At 48.3% G+C, this 21,837-nt stretch overlaps 1 protein-coding gene and 1 long non-coding RNA gene across 7 annotated transcripts in view; one reads left to right on the top strand and one right to left on the bottom strand.

Annotated features, from left to right (window-relative positions):
• Window positions 1-4,925: 4,925 nt before the first annotated feature.
• On the bottom strand, window positions 4,926-16,337 carry LOC125753906 (uncharacterized). The gene is made up of 2 exons (XR_007406720.1): window positions 16,199-16,337; window positions 4,926-6,891 (listed from the first exon to the last, which is right to left on the bottom strand). It is a non-coding gene; the product is annotated as an uncharacterized LOC125753906 (long non-coding RNA).
• A 1,131-nt stretch (window positions 16,338-17,468) lies between these two features.
• AFAP1L2 (actin filament associated protein 1 like 2) overlaps window positions 17,469-21,837 on the top strand; it is a 96,670-nt gene continuing 92,301 nt past the window's right edge. For 3 of the 6 annotated variants that reach the window (XM_035708176.2, XM_025467305.3, XM_035708173.2), the window contains exon 1: window positions 17,469-17,602. In XM_035708176.2, coding sequence (XP_035564069.1) covers window positions 17,587-17,602 — 16 coding nt within the window. In that variant the 5' untranslated portion in view covers window positions 17,469-17,586. The remainder of the gene's footprint in view (window positions 17,603-21,837) is intronic. The other 3 variants (XM_025467302.3, XM_035708175.2, XM_025467308.3) reach the window with 3 other exon arrangements.

Here is a 21,837-nt window from a genome sequence, read left to right as displayed (position 1 = left end):
CTAGAAAATATTCATGGTGGTTACTTCCCATCAGATAGGAGCAAAACTCAGCTGGATTCTCCTGGGGTTGGTTTTTTGTTTTGTTTTTTTTTTCCTTATTTGTTTGAGTAGAATAATTACTTCTGTCCTCCCCATAAAAACAAAGTGTTTTGGACAACTGAGAGTAAATTGCTAATATTTAGTCATCGTTAATCAAATAATTTCCACCAAATGCACATTTTTGTACGCATGCGTTATGAATGATCCCTACCAGCGACATGGGAGAGGGGGAACCCTGGCTACGCAAATCAGAGGTTGCCTGATACAACCAGCTGCCTGTGGAAGCAGCCAAGAAGGTGGGGCCCAGGTCTAACTGCAAAGCTCATGCTTCAGTCCATAAGGAGATCCTGATTCCATAAGTTCTAGAGTGAGAGCTGAGAAGCTGTATCTTTGAACAAAATGGAAAGACTTACATATAATTCTGATGATCCACCTGGTTTGGGAACCCCTGCCCCCACACAGCATAGTCTCAGGTCAAGAGCAGAGGTGGCCTGTGACTAACCCGAGCATCCATCACTAGGCTTTGTCACTCCTTGTCACCCTAACTCATGGAACCAACAGTCAGACAAGGCCTGGAAGTCTGCCATTGCAGAGAGGCCTTTGGGCCCCCAGTGGCCTCCTACAAAGTCACCAGCAAGGTCCTACAGCACCCCTGGAGCCGGGCCCTCTGAAGAGATGACATCAGAATCTGCTCAAATGTCACCTCATTTGCAAGAAGATGAAGGAGATTGTCTCCATTGAAAGAAGCCTGAGATGAGAGAGAACCAGTCAGGCTCACTGGTGTTGAAAGGGAAAACAATCCCCTGGCATCTCTTCTCCCTTTCTCTGCCCACAACTGTAAGAAACCTCTGAGTGTTGGAAAAATGGCCTAGAAATCCTGTTATTGTATCAAATGACTTATTTTTCCCCCCAGTGTGTTCACTGTGTCCTCAGTCTATTGTGGGCTAGTGGGGTAAGTGGGAAGAAACCCAGTCTTATGTTTTCTATTGAGACAGTCACTCCAAGGAAATTTGGTAACCGTCTTCAGGGCCTGGCTGGAGCGAGAGTAAGAACCAGGAAGCCAGGACTTGTGATTACAATTTCTTATTTTACATGAAAGCAGCTGTTTTTATTTACTTATTTTAAGTAATCTCTGCCCCCGACATAGGGCTTGAACTCATGACCCTGAGATGAAGAGTTACATGCTTTACCAGCTGAGCCAGCCAGGTGCCCTCTACTTTTTTTTGAATCCTAATATATGAAAGCATCGATAGTGGGTTGCAATAATGAACCACCAAAGGATATGTTCACCCAGAACCGCAGAATATGCCTTTATTTGGAATAAGGGTCCTTGCAGACGTAATGAAGGCAAGGATCTGGAGATGACACCAGATCATTCTAGATTTGGGGGGCCTCTAAATCTAATAATGAGGGTCTTTACAAGAGACCAGAAAGAAGAAGACACTGAGTGGCTCAGACAGTTAGGCATCTGCCTTCAGCTCAGGTCATGATCGCAGGGCTCAGGGATCGAGTCCTGTGACCGGTTCCCTATGTCTCCCTTCACCCCTTTCCCTGTTCGTGCTCTCTTGCTGTCTCTCTAAAATAAATAAATTTTAAAAAGAGGCAGCAGAAGACATAGAGATACATGCAAAGAAGCCCATGGGAGGACAAAAGCAGAGATTCTATTTGTGAGAAGTGGCCCTGGAACCTTGGCCCTCGTCTTACATTGTTTCTGTATCCAGTGCTACTTTCTACTTGCATATAGTTCAGATTTTAAAAACCTCCTATCAGAGCACTTTGGTTGGTCATACAATCCTGTATTTCTGGTTTCCGGGGAAAGGGATACACACTTTTATAAGGTCACATGCCATGAAATCACTTCCTGGAGGTCTGGCCACCCAGAGGTGTTCAAGTGTCTGGTGTGTAGTAGGTGTACAGTGCACAGTCAGTGCTTATTGAATAACTAGAAATTGTTTTACTAGTTGTGCTAATTTCCCTTAATTTTCAATAGCATAAGCAGCCCTAAAGCCATCCTAATATATCATTTTAAAATTTCAGTAACATCTATTCAGTATCAGAATAGGGAGAGACAGGATACTTGGGGGCACCTGGGTGGCTCAGTCGGTTAAGCATCTGCCTTCAGCTCAGGTCATGATCTCAGGGTCCTGGGGTGGAGCACCTGCATAGGGCTCCCTGCTCAGCGAGGAGCCTGCTTCTCCCTCTTCCTCTGCTGCTCTCCCTGCTTGTGCTCGAGTGCTCTCTCTGTCAAATAAATAAAATTAATAATAAAAAAAAAGAAACGATGATTGATGTTGTGGAAAATATAAACATGAATTAAATCAGGCAAGACTAGGATGAGTAATGTGAGGGGCTGGGGCTCACAGCTTAAGCAGAACTCCCTCTCAGGATCATGCACCTGCCAACCCCGAGAAGATGCAATCTCTGCCCTCAACAAGATGAAAGGCTGGAGAGCACCATAGATGAGTAAACCATAGATTAGATTTGGGATCCAAAGCAGATGAAAAGTTCACAAGATAGAGAAGATATAAAATAGATCAAAGACCTAAATGTAAAAACTCTAAACATACAAAATTTCTAGGAGAAAATTTTCATGACCCTGAGTTAGGCAAAAAGTTCTTGGTGTGACACCAAAAGCATGATCCATAAAATGTTAAAAAGTAATAAATTGGTCTTAATACAAATTAAGAACTTCTGCTTTTCGAAAGCTTTTTTTTTTTTTTCTTTTTTCCCCAAAAGCTATCTTAGAGAGAATGAAATAACAAGCCTCCATTTGGGAAAAAAAAAAAAAAAAAAAGTACTTGCAAATCATGTATCTGATAAAGGACTGGAATCCAGACTATGTGAGAATTCTTACATACCAAGCACTGGGGATGATGCAGAGCAACCAGGAGTCTCAAACTCTCTTGGCAGAGATGCAAAATGATTCAAACACTTTGGAAAATAGTTTGACAATTTCTCATAAAGTTAAACATGCAGTTACCATATGACCCCCACATCCTATTGCTAGGTATTTGTCCAATTGAAACCAATTGGATAAACTGGTTGGGTCACATAAAAACTTGTATCTAAGTATTTATCCTGACTATATTCAAATTGCCAAAAACTGGAAACATCCCAAATGTTCTTTAATTGGGGAATGGATTCATCCACACAGTGGAATAGTGCTCAGCAATGAAAAGGAATAATCTACCGTAACAGCACTAGTGAAGTGCAAATACATCGTGCTAAGTGAAAGAAGATTCAGAATCAGAAAGCTAGATAACATATGATTGGATTTGTCAGATATTCTAGAAAAGGTGAAACTATAGGGACAAAACCCCACAAATCAGAGGTTTCTAGGAAACAGGGGAGGGGGAGGGTTGACCACAAAGGGGCACATAGAAATTTGGGGGTTAGTGAAATGTTCTGCGTCTTAACTGTTTACCTGACTGTAGACATTTGTCAAAACGTACAGAACTGAGCACCTGGCTGGCTCAGTCCATAGAGCATAATACTCCATCTCAGGGTGTGAGCTCATGCCCCACTTTGGGTGTAGAGCCTACTTTAAATCAATCAATCAATCAATCAATCAATCAATCAATCCTTACAGAACTGTACACCCAAAAGGGTGAATTTTGCTATATGTAAATTATACCTTAATTTTTAAAAATTCTTCAAAAGAGACAGAAAAGCAGTTCAAGTCAACACATTTTCCATGGCAATACTTTTGTATTGGGATCTGGGAGATGTTATAAAAGAAATGTGATCCACATCCAATCACAAGAGGCTGATCGCCTTGCTAGAAATAGGCACTGTGCTAAGCACTTGAGATAAAATAGTGAGCAACCATTGATCTAAAAATCCCACAAATGTAAATGGAGGGTATAAGTCTGCGAAGAATTGCTTCTGATTAATTCCCAATTGATTCTAGAATGTCAGCAAAGCCTCCTCTGGGGAAAGCTTCTCTTTGAGTTGCTTGCACTGGGCATGGGCTGCAGTAGGGTGTGGGATGGAAGAGCTGAGGGCGGTGCAAAGGATGACTGGTAAGTTTCTGGATTGTGCAAGTCGGTAGGTGGTGGAACCAGTAGTGTACTTTGGAGAAGGAGCATATTTGGGGCGGGGAGGAAGATCATGAATTCAGCTTAGGAATGAGAGGCTAGAAAGAAGCAACACCTGATTAAGGGTAAAACAATGCAGTGGACCCAGTAGATATGGAAACATGCATCCGCATGAAAACTTGGACATAAATGTATGTAGCGGCATTATTTGTAATAGGCCAAGAGTGTAAACAATTCAGATGTCCATCAACTGATGAATGGATAAACAAAATGTGATATATCCATACAATGGAGTATTATTTAGCAACATAAAGGAATGAAATACTGATACATTTTACCACTTGGGTGAACTTGAAAACATTATGCTAAGCGAAAGAGGCCAGGCACAAAAGACCACAGAATGGAATGGTCTTTAGGAAGTTGTATCATAGGACATTTCCAGAACAGACAAATCTATTGAGTAGAAAATAGTTTAGTGGTTGCCCAAGGCTGGGGACATGGGGGAACTAGGATGACTGCTAGTGGGTATGAGGGTTCTTTTCATAGAGTAATGTTCCAAGATTAATTGTGGTGATGGTTGCACAACTCTGTTAATATTTTAAAAACCACTAATTTGTACACTTTAAATGGGTGACTTGTATGGTAGTTAGTTATACCTTAAAAAACTATTTTTTAGAAAGGAAGAAAGGTAATCCACACAAAGATGTTTCAGATATTCTATTTAGAATGTTGAAATCTAGAAATCACCCAAACACCCCTTCATGAAAGCATAGTTATATAAAAATTATGACATATCAATAAGATATAATTAAAACAATTAAAAATGCATCCAATGACAAGGGCACTTAATTTGGAAAAATGTAAATAAAGTTTATTTTATGCTGCGGAGAAAGATGCAATCGATTTGGAGAAGAATGAGATCCAGCCAAGTGTCAGCTGGAGATGCAGAAGGACGGGCGCTTGGCAGAGGTGGAAACTGGGAGCAAGGGCAGTGCGTGTCCAGAGCTCTGACACCAAAGTCTCAGAAGTTGCTGTGTTGGCTTTTTCCCTGGTAGGGAAGGGGCAAGAAATTTAGGCAGGTGGGTTGTACATATATGGCTTAGGATGAGGAGCATTGAATAAGGTGCATGAAGGAAGGCATTGGTAGAAAAACAGATTTCTAAGTTCTTAGTTTTTTCTTCCACCTGTTCCTTCACTGTTGCCCCCAAGAATTGAGCACTTTTGAATGCACCCACTACCATTTTTTGAGCATTCACTCAATGCCAGATATTATGCTAAATTTTTCATGTGCTTCATCCTGTAGCAGCCTTACAGCATGTTTATGAAGTAGGTATTATCCCAGCCTACACATGAAGAACCATGCCCAATGGCACCCATCAGAAATGATGGTGCTAGGACCCCAACCCAGACACTCCAATCTTCTGAAGCACGTGTTTTGTTTTGTTTTGTTTTTGTTTTAAGATTTTTTATTTATTTATTAGAGACGGGGGGGGGGGGCGCGGGGGCAGAGACACAGGCAGAGGGAGAAGCAGGCTCCATGCAGGGAGCCCGACGTGGGACTCGATCCTGGGTCTCCAGGATCATGCCCTGGGCTGAAGGTGGCGCTAAACTGCTAAGCCACCCGGGCTGCCCCTTGTTTTGTTTTTAAGCAGGCTTCATGCCCAACGTGGGGTTTGAACCCCCGACCCCGAGATTGAGTCGCATAGCTCTACTGAGCCAGCCAGGTGCCACTGGGACATGTTTGAATCAAGACATGACCCTGCTCAGGAAAACCTTTCTCAGAGCTTCCCAAACTGTCCCACTTATACCAACCCTACAGGAGGCCCACTTGTTGGCTAGACTGGGGTACTCGTTTGTACTCTTATTGTAGGGTACTCACTAATTTGGTATTCCCAGTTATTGTTTGAATTAGGCAATAATAGTCAGGTGCAGTAGGATTTGAATGCTACCAGCAGCCTTCAATCCACAGGTCAAATACATTGAAACTTTGTTTTCTGGAAGGTCCAACACATCTTGATGTGTTAATAGGTTATTCTTTTCTGAGGAAATGGCTACTTCAATGCACCAATAATAATAATTAATAACAAAATCTTATTGTTCCTTGCTATCTAGGACCTCCCTGTGTTTGGCTCCAAACCCCACAGCACTATCCCTTCTGCTCTGGGACTTTCCATGAACCATACTTGAATTACACTTAAAATTCTAACCGAGTGACAGGATGAGATCCCCAGACACTGTATGACTGCAGTGGCCTGGTTTCAAATGTTGTGCCCTGATAGAGACTCCTCTGTAAAGGAATCCCATTAACATTCTCTCAGTTGTCTGGGAAGAAATTACAGCTACCTGAGGCTGTTTCCAAAAGGATGTGGAGAAGCTGCATTAATTATTCTGTCCTCGCTCCTTCCCTCCTTTGTCTTTTCCCGTCCCTCCGCCTTAAGTGTTTTGATCATGAAAGAAAAACAAATACAACTGTGTGATCCAGCAGGGCAGTGAAGCGAACTCATTGTAACACAGTGTTCAAAATACTCAGAAACCGGTCATGACCCCAGGTTGCAGGATGAACTCGCCTTGATGGTTTTGTTCCAGAATTTACCAGCGTGAAATCTTCTAAACACGTTAGTGTGGGCCCCATAAGACGTCAAAGTATTGTGCAGCCATCAGTAGAGAAAGGGAAAACACCACTTCCCCAGTTTGGCTAACTGTAGGAAAGGAGAGAAGAGCTTCTTTAATTCTTGCCTCCTCCATTTGTAGATTTGTGGTCCTGGGCCAGTGGCGGCGTTGGCATCACCTGGGAGCTGGGCAGAAACGCAGAAGGCTGGAAAACAAACAAGCAAATAAATAAAGTTTAAATTTTATTTTTAAAAAGATCTATTTATTCATGAGAGACAGAGAGAGAGAGGCAGAGACACAGGCAGAGGGAGAAGCAGGTTCCATGTAGGGAGCCCGATGTGGGACTCGATCCCGGGTCTCCAGGACCAGGCCCTGGGCCAAAGGTGGCGCTAAACCTCTGAGCCCCTGGGCTGCCCAAGTGTTTAAATTTTAAAGTGAAAAAAGAGAGAGAGAGAAATGCAGAATGTCTGGTCCCAACTTAGACTTACTGAATCAGAATATGAATGTTAACAAGACCCCCAGGTGAGTCCTATACAAGTTAATGTTTGAGAAGCGCTGGCTCAGTAGTATTTAAAAAAACCACAGACCCAAGATGGAGTCACTGACGTTAAGGCCTAACAGAGGGGCAGTTTCAACACCACCACCTCCCCGCCCCTAGGAATGTAACCTTTAACCAATCAACATGGAATTTCCTGGTCAGCACTAGGAAATTTACTGATAGACCCTTCTTTTCCCCTTAGGAGGGCAACCTTGCCTAAAACAATACATTCTTTGCTAATAATTTCCTTTTTTCACTCCCTCTCTGCTTTAAAACCTTTCCTTTTCTCCAGCTCAACAGATCTCCTTTCTGTTTGCTAGATGGGATGCTGCCCGACCCACGAATCGCTCAATAAAGGCAATTTAATCTTTTAAATTATTCAGTTGAATTTTTTGTTTAACAGTAGATTAGGCTCTTTTTGCCAGTAACGTTGGAGTTTCTGGTTTCCCCTTTGAGGACCCTTAAAGGCTTTGTGCACTTTATTCTCTGACAAAGCACCTGGTACCATGCTCAGTGGAGGGTGGAGCCCCGAGTGGGCAAGTGAGTGGACGGCCGGGTGGTTGAAATCATAACACCAAGTTCCAAGCCTTGGCACCAACCAGCAGCCTTCTGTATGTGGAGTGATTACAGAAACAACTGGTAGCTCTGGTTGAGATAAACATAATTTTTACTCCCATTTGACTAAGAGGAAAACTGGGGTCCGGAAAGCTTAAGTAAGCAGCCCCAAGTCACCCAGCTAGAACAAGGGTGCAGGGGAGAGTCTAGCCAGAGCCTATATTCCAGTGTTTCCATTTTTACTACCCTCTCCCTCCAGGAGCCGTTTTAGACATTCTGTCATAATTGCTCCTGGTGATATTGTGATTCATAATAAGAACTAGATCTTCGGTCTGGGTCCTCTTTCAGGCACCAATCTCCATGTGAAAGCCCTTAGAATTTCCTAAGTGGTAAGAATGATCAAGGTGTCCCGATCCATACATACCTCTCAGCCACACCTGAGTTCCTGTTAACTAGCTGACTTTTTGGAAAGCACCTGAGGACGGGGGCTGGTTGCCAGGGGAAACAACCTGGGATTGGTGGCCTGGAGCGTTCAGTCCCACCCTCCCGAACTCTGGGGAGGGAAGAGGGGCTGGTGGAGGAATGGATCACGAGTGACTAATGATTTAATCAACCATGCCTACATCATGAGGCACCCAGAAAACCCCAAAAGGAGAGGCCTCTCAGAGTTTCTGGGTTGGCGAGGATGTGGACATCTGGGGAGAGTGGCGTGCCTGGAGCTTCTGTGCCCCTTCCCCAAACCTTGCCCTTTGCATCTCTTCCATATAGCTATTCCTGAGTTAACAGCTTTTTATGTTAAACCGGCAATCTAGGAAGTAAAATGTATCTCTAAATTCTGTGAGCTGCTCTAGCAAAACTTGAAGAGGTCTTGGGAACTGCCAACCTGGAGCTGATGACAGCCTAAACTTGGGATTGGCATCTGAAGAGGGAATGGGGCTCGGGGTTGTCTTGTAGGACTGAGCCCTTCACCTGTGGGATCTGATGCTATCTCCAGATAGATGGTATCAGAATTGAGATGAATTGTAGGACACCCAGCTGGTGTCTGAGAATTTCTTTGGTGGTGTGGGGACCTCCCCTCACCCCATATGCATTGTAATGGGTGGCCAGGATCTTGCTCCTCCACGAAATGTTAATGCCACAGACACACCGTATATCTGTTTATTTTCTGTGTTTATGTAAGTTTTTTTCACTCTCCCTAAAGAGCCAGCCTTTAATCCCTTGGGGATACAATCACTCCCATGGGGGAATGCCTCCATTTTTCATGAATGACTTGTGGTTGGTTACTTACTATGTGCTAGGCTGTCCTTATGATGAGGATCCTGGCGTTTGAGGCTCTAGAAAGGCTGCTTTTGGGCAGAACAGGGTTAGGGGTCTTGGCCAGATGCAATAACATCTCCCATCATGGAGGAAATAGCTAAGACCCAGTGTTTAGTCTTAGCACAGTGGCTGCTGCAGGAAGAGCCATGAACTGTGAGTCAGAAGACTCGGGGTCCCCCCCCCAGTCCTGCTACTAACCTGCTCGTGTGGCTCTGGGGCAGTCATTACATCTCTTGGCACCTCTGTTTCCAGCCTTGAAACTGAGGAGTTTGAACTACGTTGGCACTTCCAAGGAAAAATAACCTGCTATGACTCTAAGGGTAGGTATTGGTGAACTAGAAAGAGCACACAGGGATTACAGAGATGCACCCGTGCTTTCCAGATGGCCTTCCGCCTCACTCCTGCCTGCCACAGGGGCTGCTTGGGCAGGAGCCTCATTTTTCCTCAGACACTAATAAACTCTTCTTTTGGACAGAGTTAAAACAATTTTTTAAAAGATATTATTTATTTATTCATGAGAGACACCCACAGAGAGAGAGGCAGAGGGAGAAGCAGGCTCCATGCAGGAAGCCCCATGTGGGACTCGATCCTGGGACTCCAGGATCACACCCTGAGCTGAAGGCGGTGCTAAACCGCTGAGCCACCCAGGGATCCCAAGTTAAGAGTATTGTAATAATGTTTGGTGACTACACATATCGTGGTGAGCACTGAATGTGTAGAATTGTCGAATCACCACGTTGTACACCTGAAGCTAATACAACATCATATGTCAACTAAAATTTTTAAAAACTCTTGTTTCTGCAAGATTGGGCTGATCTCTAAATAATAATGTCTTCCCACTTCCACCCTTTCTCCCAATCAATGACTTTGGGGAGAAGACATAAAATTCTACTCCATCCATCCAACCACTTAAAGGGACCCAAATAGCGTCCCTGGCTACCAAGGGACCTTTCCCGAGTTCCTCTTCACATGATCCTAAAGCCTATTCGGAGAGATAAGACCTGAAAAGATGATCATTATTTTCTGTTACTGAATGAGAAATGAATCTTAGGGAAAAGTGTTACAGGATTTGGAGAATCCTTTCAATCCTTCAATACTCTCAGGACATGTTGGGAAGCCTTGATGGCGGACGAAGCCCTCTGAGCTGGGTCTGGAAGGACCAGCTGGAGCTCTGCTGAGGAGGGGAAGGGCATTTGTGGAAGGGGAAAAGCAGAAAGTGCTCTCTGCTTCCAGGCATGAAGGAATGATTCCTCTCCAACGTTTTGTCTGAGGACTCCAGGGAACCTGTGGGGCTGCCAGTTCTGGTCTAGCTGCATTTTTGCCTGAGGCTTATCTGGGAAGTGGCAATCTTAGCAATCACCAGAAAAGTCAGTAAAGACAATCAAAGAAGTGAATCCAAGATCAGGACCCTGGCAAGTCCCCAGACACCAGAATTCTGGCAAACTGCTGTGGCGCTGTATGACTTGCTCAGGATGACACAAGGTTGGACTCCCCAGGGAGAACAGACAGCTGAGCCCCAAGGAGAAGCAGATGGATTCTGTGTTTGGGCACCGATGCCAACCACCCACTGCTGGTATCCTTGGGCGGGTGCTGGCATCTCTCTGGGTTACTGCATCCTTAACATCAGGTCACACAGTTGGATTTGCCATGGATTCCAAGTTTCCAAACAGCTCTGAAATGTTCTACATTGATGGATACGGAATCACGGCAGGAAAGGGGAAGCAAAGGGCCTGGAAGTGGGCTGGGGAACGTGTCAGGCAAAGACAAAAGGGAAACGGGCAAAGAAAAAGACAGAACAAGGATGCATTTGTCTATTGAGTTACAGAACCTCTGGGAGGAAAGATGACTGGGGAACTTGTCTTTTGCTTCCCCCACAACCCCAACTTACTGGAGAGAGGCCCCAACAGAGAATTGGAGCCTCTTCCCTGTTAACTAAGATGTGCGATTTCAGGAGGAAATTGAGAAAGGGGATGAGGGAGCCAATCCTTGGTTCCTCCTGGAGAGCCAGGGGTGGGGGAGGCACATATCAACATCTGGAGGGTGGTAGGAGCAGCAGTAGCATCTGGTGAGCTTTTTTACAGTGGGAGGGAAAGGGTGGAACTTAGCACCGCAGAGCTTTGAGAAGAGAGCACAACCTTCATACAGAGTTAGGAAACTCAGCAGCCCTGCTTATTTATAATCCTAGGTACCAAAGAGGGGACAGGCCACTTAGGCCACAGGAAGGGAATCCAGAGGAGACTTGGACCTTCCTGGGCTGTGAGCCCTTGACTCAAGGGGTGACCTGGACAAGCATACTCATTCCTGGAACTGCTGCCTCCCTATATGGAATGAAGCGTCCTATGCCTACTACTTCCCAAACTGACTTTCTTGGACTCTTTGATCTTCAATAATGTAGGTCTTTAGAGAGTCACCTTTCATTTAATCTACCTCATAGGAATATTTTAAGGAAATTGTATAAGAATAAATAGTTTCTTTACATAAACTAAGTCATTATAGGAATATTGACCAGAATAGACCAGGGGTATTTCTCTAAACTGCAATTTTTTTCTAGAGGTACAGCTAAAAGCTATCATACTCACCCCTGTTTGCAGACCTATAACCCTTGGCCATGCTAACTAGACCTGGGGGGATACACAGGTGTAGATACCAGGAGGGGTGACAATGGTGCCCATTTTCCCTGTTGTCACCTGCTGTAGATTCTGGCACAGAGCCCAACTCAGAGGATCACCCAGGACGCCTCCCCCAGTCTCCTTGCTTTCCTCTCTTCCATCTATCTACTCCCCTTCCTGTCACCCTTTGCTTTCTTTCTTAAAGCCAAATATTTATTGTTGTTGTTGTTTTTCTAGAGTATTTCAAACATGCTGGCTGGGAGGCTCAGTCACTTGGGTATTTAATGAACACTTCCATCGTTGAGATCCTAGGCCTCTGTTTCCTCAAGTGTAACACTCTAAGATGATTGGACCCCCACCAGTGGTCCTTACCATGTAATATCAAACACACTGATGGAGTGACCACTCGGGTTTAAGAAATGTTAATTTTGGGATCCCTGGGTGGCGCAGTGGTTTAGCGCCTGCCTTTGGCCCAGGGCGCGATCCTGGAGATCCGGGATCGAATCCCACGTCAGGCTCCCGGTGCATGGAGCCTGCTTCTCCCTCTGCCTGTGTCTCTGCCTCTCTCTCTCTCACTGTGTGCCTATCATAAAAAAAATAAAAAAATAAAATTTAAAAAAAAAAAAAAGAAATGTTAATTTTATGCCATATTGACTTCAGAGTCTCTAAAAAGGAAAGAACCCCACTAAGGTGGAAATAAAAAATGGGAAATAATAAGTGTTGGAGGGAATGTGGAGAAACCAGAGCCTTGATGCATTGTTTGGTGGGAATGTAAAATGTTATAGCACTGGGGAAGACAGGATGGTGGTTCCTCAAAAAATTAAACACAGAATTATTACATGACCCACCAATTATACTTGAAGGAATATATATATATATAAATATACCCAAAGGAATTGAAAGGGGAGACCTGAGCAGATATTTATACGTCAATGCTCATATAGGCATTATTCCCAGCAGCCAAAAGATGGGTACAACCCAAATATCCATTGACAGATGAATGGATAAATAAAATGCAGTATATACATACAGTGAAATATTATTCAGCCTTAAGGAATGGAATTCTGATACCTGCTACAATATGAATGAAATCTTGAACATTACACTAAGCAAAATAAACCAAAGGACAAATATGTATATAATTCCATTTATATGAAGTACCTAGAAAATTCAAATCCATAGAGACAGAAAGTAGAATAGTGGTTACCAGGAGGTGGGGCGATAGGGATTTATTGTTTAAGGGTATAGTTACAGATTTGAATGATGAAAATGTTCTGGAGATGGGTGGTGGTGATAGTTGCATAACAATAATGTATTTGTCATCACTGAACTGTACACTTAAAAATGGTTAAAATAGTAAATTTTATGTATATATATTTTTTAAAGATTTATTTATCTATTCATGATAAACACACACACAGAGAGAGAGAGAGAGAGAGAGAGAGAGAGAGAGAGAGAGAGAGGCAGAGACACAGGAAGAAGGAGAAGCAGGCTCCACACCGGGAGCCCGACGCGGACTCCATCCTAGGCCTCCAGGATCACGCCCTGGGCCAAAGGCAGGCGCCAAACCGCTGAGCCACCCAGGGATCCCCTGATTTTATGTATATTTTATTGCAACAACAACAAGTCAAGACTTGGTTCAAATGGGATCTCCTCCTGCTTCATCCCACCCTATGCCCAACCACATCTGATATGTCCTTTGGTAGTGATTTGTTTCATCAGTCTGAACCAGAGAAGACATTGTGTGTGTTTCCTTTTCACAAAAACCCCAAGAAGGAAAAAAAAAAAATGGAAAAGTCCTTCAATGGGTCATTCAACAGGGATGATGGAGCACCTCCTGTGTAGGGAATATATACTCAGCTCGGGGACAGAGGATTAACACAGTACAGCACCAAGATCTACAAGGTCCAGCGTGTGAGTAGAGGCAGACAGCTAGGGCAAGACCACATGACTACACAGAGGAGGGGGGAGAGGGGATGTGGAGGGTGATGGGAGGAGGGGGCTGTCCTCAGAGGGGGTGGCTTTTGAGCTGACTTCTGAAGAGTGACTAGGGATGTAGTAAAGGATAGCTGCTGGGATGGCTCATGACCAAACATGATTACGAAAGAGAGCCTGGGTGGGGAAGTCGGGTGAGAAATGTCACTTCAATTCGCTTGGCTTGGGCCTTGCCCAGCAATGACCTTGGACAATTACTTAAAGTCTCTATGTGTGAAATAAGGGACAAAAGTATCTGCCTGGATCATTGTGAGAATTGGGATAAATTTTGTCAAGCAAGCCGTCACCCCTCCTCACTGAGTCAGCTGGCGAAGCCCCCTTGTGGTCGAAGAAACCTCTCCGCTGCTGAGAATTTGAGGAATTGCCGGAGAACAAAACCTTTTGCTGTTGGGTTGTGTGTCCCTGATACACACACACCCAGAGGGCCCTACGAACGCCCACCCCAGCTGAGCTCGGCAGGAACACCCACCACCTAGACTCCAGGGTGAGGGCCTCCATCCGGTCTCAGGACTGTCTGCATCAGCCCATTTTGGATCCCGTGGGTAAAGGGACTTAAAGCTGGACCCAGGTTTTAGAGAGAGGGGGAAGCAGTGCCTAAGAGTTCTATTGATGGTTTTAATCGTATTTTGGTTTCGTTCTTGGAAATGGCAGTGAATTCCCATTTTAAATTCACTCTGCATACATCTCTGATTGATTTGTGCTTGTCTGGAGGCTCTGGGATTTGCCCAGTCTCCATTGATACACGAGAGTGGACTTCAGAAGAGGTCATTACAAGGCTGGAGCCAGGAGAGGAGAGGGGAGAGGAAGCGTGCCTGAAGGAGGCACCCAGAGGCCCCCCAGCCTGCAGAGAGCCGGTGCAGTTACTGGAAGTGCCTGCAGAGACGGCCACCGGAGGACCTGAGGGGGTAGAGCCCCATCCGGTTAGAGCCCTGGCAAAGCCCGGCACCAGGGGGTGTGACAAAGCTCAGCGCTTGGAATGGAGAAACCTGATTTTTGAGTCCTAGTTCTGGAAGAGAGATTACTTGACTTTGTGACTGGAGCCGGTCCCCTAACTTGCATCTTCATTAGTACAATGGGGATAGTTTAATCCCTGTCTTTTGTTCTCAGTGACCTGGGTCAGAGCCAGCACCGCCCTCAGCCCCTCTGGGAGGGTCACCTCCAACAAAGCCCCTGCTGAGTGCGGCTGGACCTGAAACCTCCTCTGCTGGCCTCTGCTGACTGTTAGAGCTGGAATCTGGCCAGGAGGGGCCGGCTACCGGACTTGGACTCGAGACCCGTTTCAGAAGCCACAGCCACACAATCAGATCCTCCCTGAACACTAGAAAGGAAACCCGGGGTCGCTGACAGCCGTCTGTGGACACTGGAGATTGGAGGGGTGGCACCACGTAGGGGCATTTGCAAGAGGAGGAAAGTGAGGGAGGAGGGGAAGGAGGGCAAAGGAGAACACCAAAAGGCAGGAGTGCCCTCCATCCTCACCGGGTTCCATGCTTGCACCGGGCCCCGCTTGCAGGAGGAGCACTACTGCCCGTCCTCCGATTCCCCGTCATGTCCACATTCTTGCCTCAACCTCCACTTTTTCTATTTCCTGAATCCCCAAGGGCCCAGCCCACCTGGAAGAGCAGCTAAGAGAATGAAATAAAATAGTGGGTGAAGTTAAGGCCCCAGATGGGAGTCTCTAACTCCCCTGGAGGCACCAGGGCCCCTTCGCTTTCTACCCTAATACCCCAGCAGGCTATTTCTGCATCCCATTTAGGGACACACATCGTTTGTCCTGCTTATTGTCCTCCCGCGCCCAGTCCCAACAGTGGTCCCTTGAGAGCCCCTTGCCCGCCTTGCTCAGGCTCTGTGCAGTACCTGGCAGCCCCTGGCACCCAACAGGGCCTCGGGTAGTATCTGCGGGCTGACCTAGCCCAGAAGTGCTGACACCCCCCACCCACCAGGAAACCCTGGTCAATCTCTGCTCTTCCTTCTCCCTCACACCCTGTGCTCAGGCACGGAGCCCTGGCATCACACTTCCTGCATATTTCTTCTGCCCTGGGTCCTCTCCACCTCAGCCAGGTTTCTAGTGACTTCTCACTACACCTGGAGCAACTGTCTCCTGCACTCCACCTCCCACTTGGCCTCTGGGAGGACCCCAGGGCTCTGTCACTTTTCAGTGCTGCCCAATCCTTTGGGTTTCAGATTTCTCCATCTTCTAGGCCCTCAAGCAGGCCTGCGCCCACCTCCCCAGCCTCACCGTTTCCATTCCTGGCTTCATCTTTGTGGCATTGGTGACAGAATTGTGATCCTGCGGTGCCTGCTTCATGGCCTTCATCCCTGCTGTCCTTTCTACCTGGAGGGCTGCACTCACTCTGTCTCTCCTGTCCCCTCACTAGTTCCAACTCACCTTTTAAGACTGCCTCAGCCATCTCCTCCTAGGACTTACAAGGCTCGGTGGGCCTGCTTCCGCCCCTCCACTGGGGCTCCCAGAATCCTTGTGCCTTGATCAGAGCACCTACCTGTGTTGACCTTGTTCACTTGTCTGAGTGCTCTGCAAGATGGGGACAGACAGCCTGGCCCCCAAAGTGCCAGGAAAGCTTTGGAACAAACATCAGGAAGCAGCAGACCTCGGTACAGAGCCTGCTCTGGTGTTTTGTTTTTAGCTGTGTGACTTTGGTCAAGTTGTTTAGCCACTGCAAACTTTAGTTTCTTCCACTAGATGATAGAACTAATAATAATTGGCCACCCCCAGGATTAGGGGGGGGGGGAATGAAAGGCGGTGGGTGGACAGCCCTAAGCACCACGCCCAGCTTGTAGGGAGGGCTCCAGGGATGTCAGCAGCTAACCCAACTGAGAAAAATATTCCTAAGACTGCCGGGTCAGAGGTCTTCAAAAATCAGAGCTAACCCCGCTGTTCCGAGAAGAATTAAGGAACCTCTTCGAAGAAACCGCACACGACCCATCTCCGTTAATGTTCCCCGGAGAGAGTGGGGGAGACGTGCCCCCCACCCCAAACCAGTCATCCTGTGCGAGTCAGGACTGAGATTTTTCAAAGTGAAAGGAAAATTTAGGTTTAAAGGAAAACACGGATTCCCCCCCCCCCCCCCCGCAGGGGAGGATGAGGCTGAGACTCGGGAGGGACGGTGGACGGACAGACGCGGTGCGGTGCGGCCCTGGGCGGCAGCGAGCGGGGTGGAGGTCGGGCCCGGGCGAGCGGGCTCCTGCGGGGCGGGGCGGGGCGGCCTCGGGCGGCCCAGGGCTCCGGGCCCGTCCAGGCGGCTCCAGGAACTCGGGTCCGCGCGGGGCCTGGAACCCCTGCCCCCGGGGAGGCCGTTCGGACGCCGCAGCGCGGTGCGGAGTCCCGAGGAACCAGGAACCGGGACGGGCGCGGGGCAGGGCTCGGTGTCCCCACCCCCGGCCCCCGGTCGCCTCTCGAGGAAGCCAGGTCTTCGCGGCCGGCCGTCCCCGGGGGCGGGGGCGGGGGCGGGGGCGCTGTCGCACGCCTCTGCCTGCCGGTTCGACCTCAGTCTCCTCCTCCGGGCAGTGGGTTTGCAGCCCCGCGGCTGGGAGAGCCGCTCCCGCGAGGCCCGCGAGGCCGCCCGTCGCCAGGACCTGCCCCGCCGCCCGGCCCGGCCGAGGCTGAGCCCCCCCGCCCCGGCCCGCCCCGGCCCCGGCCCCGGCCCCGGCCCAGGAGGAGCCGCCCGGCGCTCGCGGGAGGGGAGCGGGGCGTGCGGGGCTCGGCGGCCGAGTTCCCGCGGGGGCGGCGCGCCGGGCGGGGACGGGGTGCGGGCGCCCCGGGAGGTCCGGCGGCGGGCGTGACCTCACGGGGAGGGGCCAGCGCGGCGCGGGGCGCGGGGCGCGGGGCGCGGAGCAGAGCGCAGAGAGCGCAGCCGGAGCCGCGGCCCCGATGGAGCGCTACAAAGGTGAGGGCGCGCGGCGCGGCCGGGGCCGGGGCCGGCGGGGAGGGGGCCGGGGCCGGGGCCGGCGGGGAGGGGGCCGGGGAGGGGCGCTCCGCCCGCGCCCCTGCAGCCCCGACTCCGGGGAGACCAGCGCGCCCCGAGGTGGTGGGCGCGGCCCCGGCGTTCGGACCCTCCCGGGCGCGCAGGGCGGGGGCCGGCGCGGCGGGGCTTCCCACCTGCGGGAGGAGAGACGCCGCGCGTGGGGCCCCACCTCGCGAGCCCCGGACGCCCGCGGGGGATGCGGCGGCCGCCGAGGCCCGAGTCGGTGAGGGTCGGGTCCTCTGGGCCGGCGGAGGGTGGGGGCCCGACCCCGACCCCGACGCCGACGCCCGGCAGGTGGAGCGCGGGGGCGCCGGGCCGGGGCGCCGCTGGGCGAGTCGCAGCCCTGGCCGAGGGCGGGCCGGCCCGGTGGTGCCCGCAGCCCGGCCCGCGCGGGTGCTCGGACCAGAACCCGGGGCCGCAGTCTGGAAGCCAAGCACGGAGGAGCTCATTTTTTTTGGGGGGGAAAAAAAAAAGAGTCTAAAGAGGTGCCCCTTCGGTGGGGCGCTGCGGACGCCCCCGACCCTCCTTTCATTTGGGAAAGTCTCTTGCATTTCCTCGTCCTGGACTCGGTCCCCGCCGAACCTGGGAGAGGAAATACTGTTTCTATATTTATTTTCCCCTGGGAGAGGGCAATAAAGGAGAACGCTCAGATTCCCAAGGAATCTCATTCCCGGTGGTTTCTCATTTCTGAAACTGACATAAAGGAACCTTCTGGGACCGGCTCGAGTTCCCTGCACTAGTCATGTCTTCGGACCTTTTCCCACTGGTTTTTCTCATCTGGGTCACCTGGTTACAGGTGAGGGTGAAAGATGTACATTCGAGGCAGCACTTCATGCAGAAAGAAAGGGTCTTTGCCAAGGGCGCGGGAAGCCGACCGGGGGGACTGGGTTAACTTAATTGGCAACCTTTGGTTTCTTTCTGTGAACCCTCCCTGGAGCGCCTCTCACATTTCTGACGGGGTGGGTTTTTTTTTTTTTTTTTCATCCCAAATTCTGCTGAGATCACGTCAGTTTTGTGCTGGAATGACTGAATGCGCCCTTATGTAGTCTCAGGACATCTGAGGAAGCCACAGCCCCTGTCTTTGTAAAATGGAACTTTGCTACTCCCTCCCGGCCTGCCCTCCGCCCTTTGGGAGGGACCCCCATAGGGAATTCAGGACTTGCAGTTGGAAGAATTGGCTTCTGAGGTCCCTTTTAACTCCGGGTGAGCCATTTCTGAATTGTGAAGTCAGAGAGGGTTAGCTCCTGTTCGAAGGTACTTTCTCAAATCAGTATATTAATCTAAGGGCAAATGATAACACTCGGGGTCTTCTTTCTAAATGCCCAGTATTATCAGAAGCTTTTTGTATTAATAATAGCTTTTGACTTGGCCCTTGACCTGAGAAAGTTGTCATCCTTATCTTTTTCTCTCGGGAGTTTAAAATCTTCCCACCCCTGAATATCAGTTAGGGGCTTTTTGCCAACTTAGTTTCCATTTCAGAGTGTTTATGTTTTTGGTAACACATGTATCTGCCTCATTTTGGGTAAATCAGTGATAAATGGATACATCTGAGAATTATCTGGATTGCGGAGTCTAATCCAACTCCTCTTTTCCTGTTTGACTGCAGAGTCTTCAAGACTCACCAGTGAATGCTAATGTTTATGAACTACACCTCAGCCTAGGAATTTAGGGATCCCCCACCCCAGGAACCAGGAATGTAGAATTCCCCATTCTTTTGAGACGCTGATGACTTGTGTTTTGAACTCTGATTGAATTGAAAAATTGGTCTGTGCAAAATGAAGCATGTGGGCCCAGTCTCCAATTAATCAGAGCAACTCTAACTGGAATCCAGTCTTCTCTTGCTCATCAGAGATTGAGGGTGTTTTGTTTTTAAGGTAAGATTAACTAAAAGTTAAATGGAAAAGCAAGATCTACATGGACTTTTAGAACATATAAAAGTTATAAAGAATTCTCATTGGTGACACTTTTCAATTTTGTTACTGAAATGCCCCATTCTGTATTTCTAAATTCCCAATTTTGTCCTCTCCCAAATAGATAGAATGCCTGATTGTTGTGTCCAGATTCTCAAAATGTTATTATTTTTTTTAATTTGTAAGCCTTATAAAGCAGTCAACGTAGGTGAAATTGTTTTGCATGCTCTCTAGTCTGTTACATCTTCTCCAATACTAGCCTGTCATTTTTAGACTCAGGGCTGATTTTCCATTGTTTTGTAGGATAGAAAGAGAGGTCTGGAGGTAAAGAGTGGTTGGAATATCACTCTCTGTCTAACGCAGAAAGGTTTCCAGACTTTTCTCCCATCCCATCGAAGCCATTCTGTTAGTCATGGCTCGCTCAAGCAAAAGCAAGGGGTACGGGTGGTGAGAAGACTCTCAAGCAAAAGCAAGGGCTGGGGCGGGGGCGGGGGGTGTCTTCCCAGAGAGATGGAGTTTTTATAAGAGTTCTCATAAAAAGTGACGGTAGAGTTGCTATTTCTTGTACGTGAGTCTCTTTGGTGCTATATAAGCAGCGCCAGCTCCACGGGGTCCCTTGAAGAGGTTCCCATCCTTGGATGTTTACATATTTATGACTCTCATAAGAGCACCCTTGGATCACTGTGCAGGAGCCCATTGGCTGAACTCACACCATGTGGTCAAGGATTCTGATTCCTACTGCTCTTCCAGCTGGTGAGTGTGGCCAGGGCCAAATGTGACTGACCTACTATCTGTGGATTACACTTGGAACATCCCGAGGAAGCTTCCTGAATTTGCATCACACTTGGATCCAAGCCGTCATGGTTGAGCTATTCACTTTAATTTGGATCACAGTACTTGGTTGAAGGTGTAATCTGTCTTTTTCTGTTTTTGTTTGCTTGTGAGTCAGATCACCTGATTCCCAGGAGAGGGCACTTTGTTCTGAGGTACTGCAAGGGTAGAGGTGGTGGGGAAGAGTCAAGCCAGTAAAAATACTTGGGAGCCTAAACTGAGAATGCGGAGATCTGTGGGCAGGGAAGGTCTGAAAAAGAAAAAACAACTAAGAGAGACGGGTGGCTTGATAATAGCCACGTCAGAAGCATTGTCTCTGAGTTCTTGTTTTCTGTGCTTAGGAGCTCAGGTTTTTCCCTATTGAAACTGTACTTCAGGGCAACCCCGGTGGCCCAGTGGTTTGGCGCCGCCTTCAGCCCAGGGTATGATCCTGGAGACCCGGGATCAAGTGCCACGTCGGGCTCCCTGCATGGAGCCTGCTTCTCCCTCTGTCTCTGCTTCTCTCTCTCTGTGTCTGTCATGAATATATAAATAAAATGTTTAAAAAAAAAAAAAACAACTGTACCTTGGGCAGTAGTTCCTAACCTGAGCCGCAGGTGTCCCCTTTCTTCAAGACCAAGCTGAAGTGAATAAAGAACATGCAGAGCATTTCATAAGATTATCTAAAGGAGCCTAAGAGTAAAATCTGCCTTCTGCTACGTAGGCCCCACTCAAGACTTTGATTCAGGTGGTCTAGGGGTGCAGCTGAGCTATTCAGGTGTTCTGATGTGTAGCCAAAATTGAGAATCACTGGAAAAAAGGATAAGTGGTTCTATATGCACCTGACGTAAAAGCCTGATGCCCATACTCCTGTGATGGGCTTTAACCAAATCTGTGACACCTGCGGAAAGCTAATGGGATTCACCTGAAGCTGTCCTAGGCTTTAAAGGCTGTGGGAACACTGCTCGGAACCATCTCGAAAGTGATGCACAATCCTAAACTCAGGGTTTGCTCATGGTTGTACTTGACCTGGAGCCCTTCAACTTTGAAGCTCCTTGTCTGGAGGCCTTGATTGGCAATGGAATGGTCCGAAACAGAAGTACAGAGGGGTCCCCTCTGGCGCTGAAGGGCAGGCTGGGTGGCGGGAATTCTACTTTGGGCCCTGCCCCTCTTCTGAAGCGGTAGGAGCTCTGGGAACTGGGCTGGAGCCAAGCACAATTAAAGGGCCAGGAGGGGCCAACAAGCTTCAAAGCTTCGGAAGCTGTGCCAGTTTTCTTGCAAATGCCTCTAATGATGGGAAATGTTTCTCTAAAGACTTCTGTCATTCAGAGAAGGGAGACGTTTCCCTAGCTGAGGGAAGATGGCACATCTGCCCAGGCCGAGGCAGGAAACAGAGCAGTCATGGCGTGATGAGGGAGCAGTGGCTTGGAAGCGGGG

This window comes from Canis lupus, chromosome 28, assembly GCF_003254725.2.
Source record: "Canis lupus dingo isolate Sandy chromosome 28, ASM325472v2, whole genome shotgun sequence".
Lineage (NCBI taxonomy): Eukaryota > Metazoa > Chordata > Mammalia > Carnivora > Canidae > Canis > Canis lupus.
This window is presented reverse-complemented; position numbering and strand designations above follow the sequence as displayed.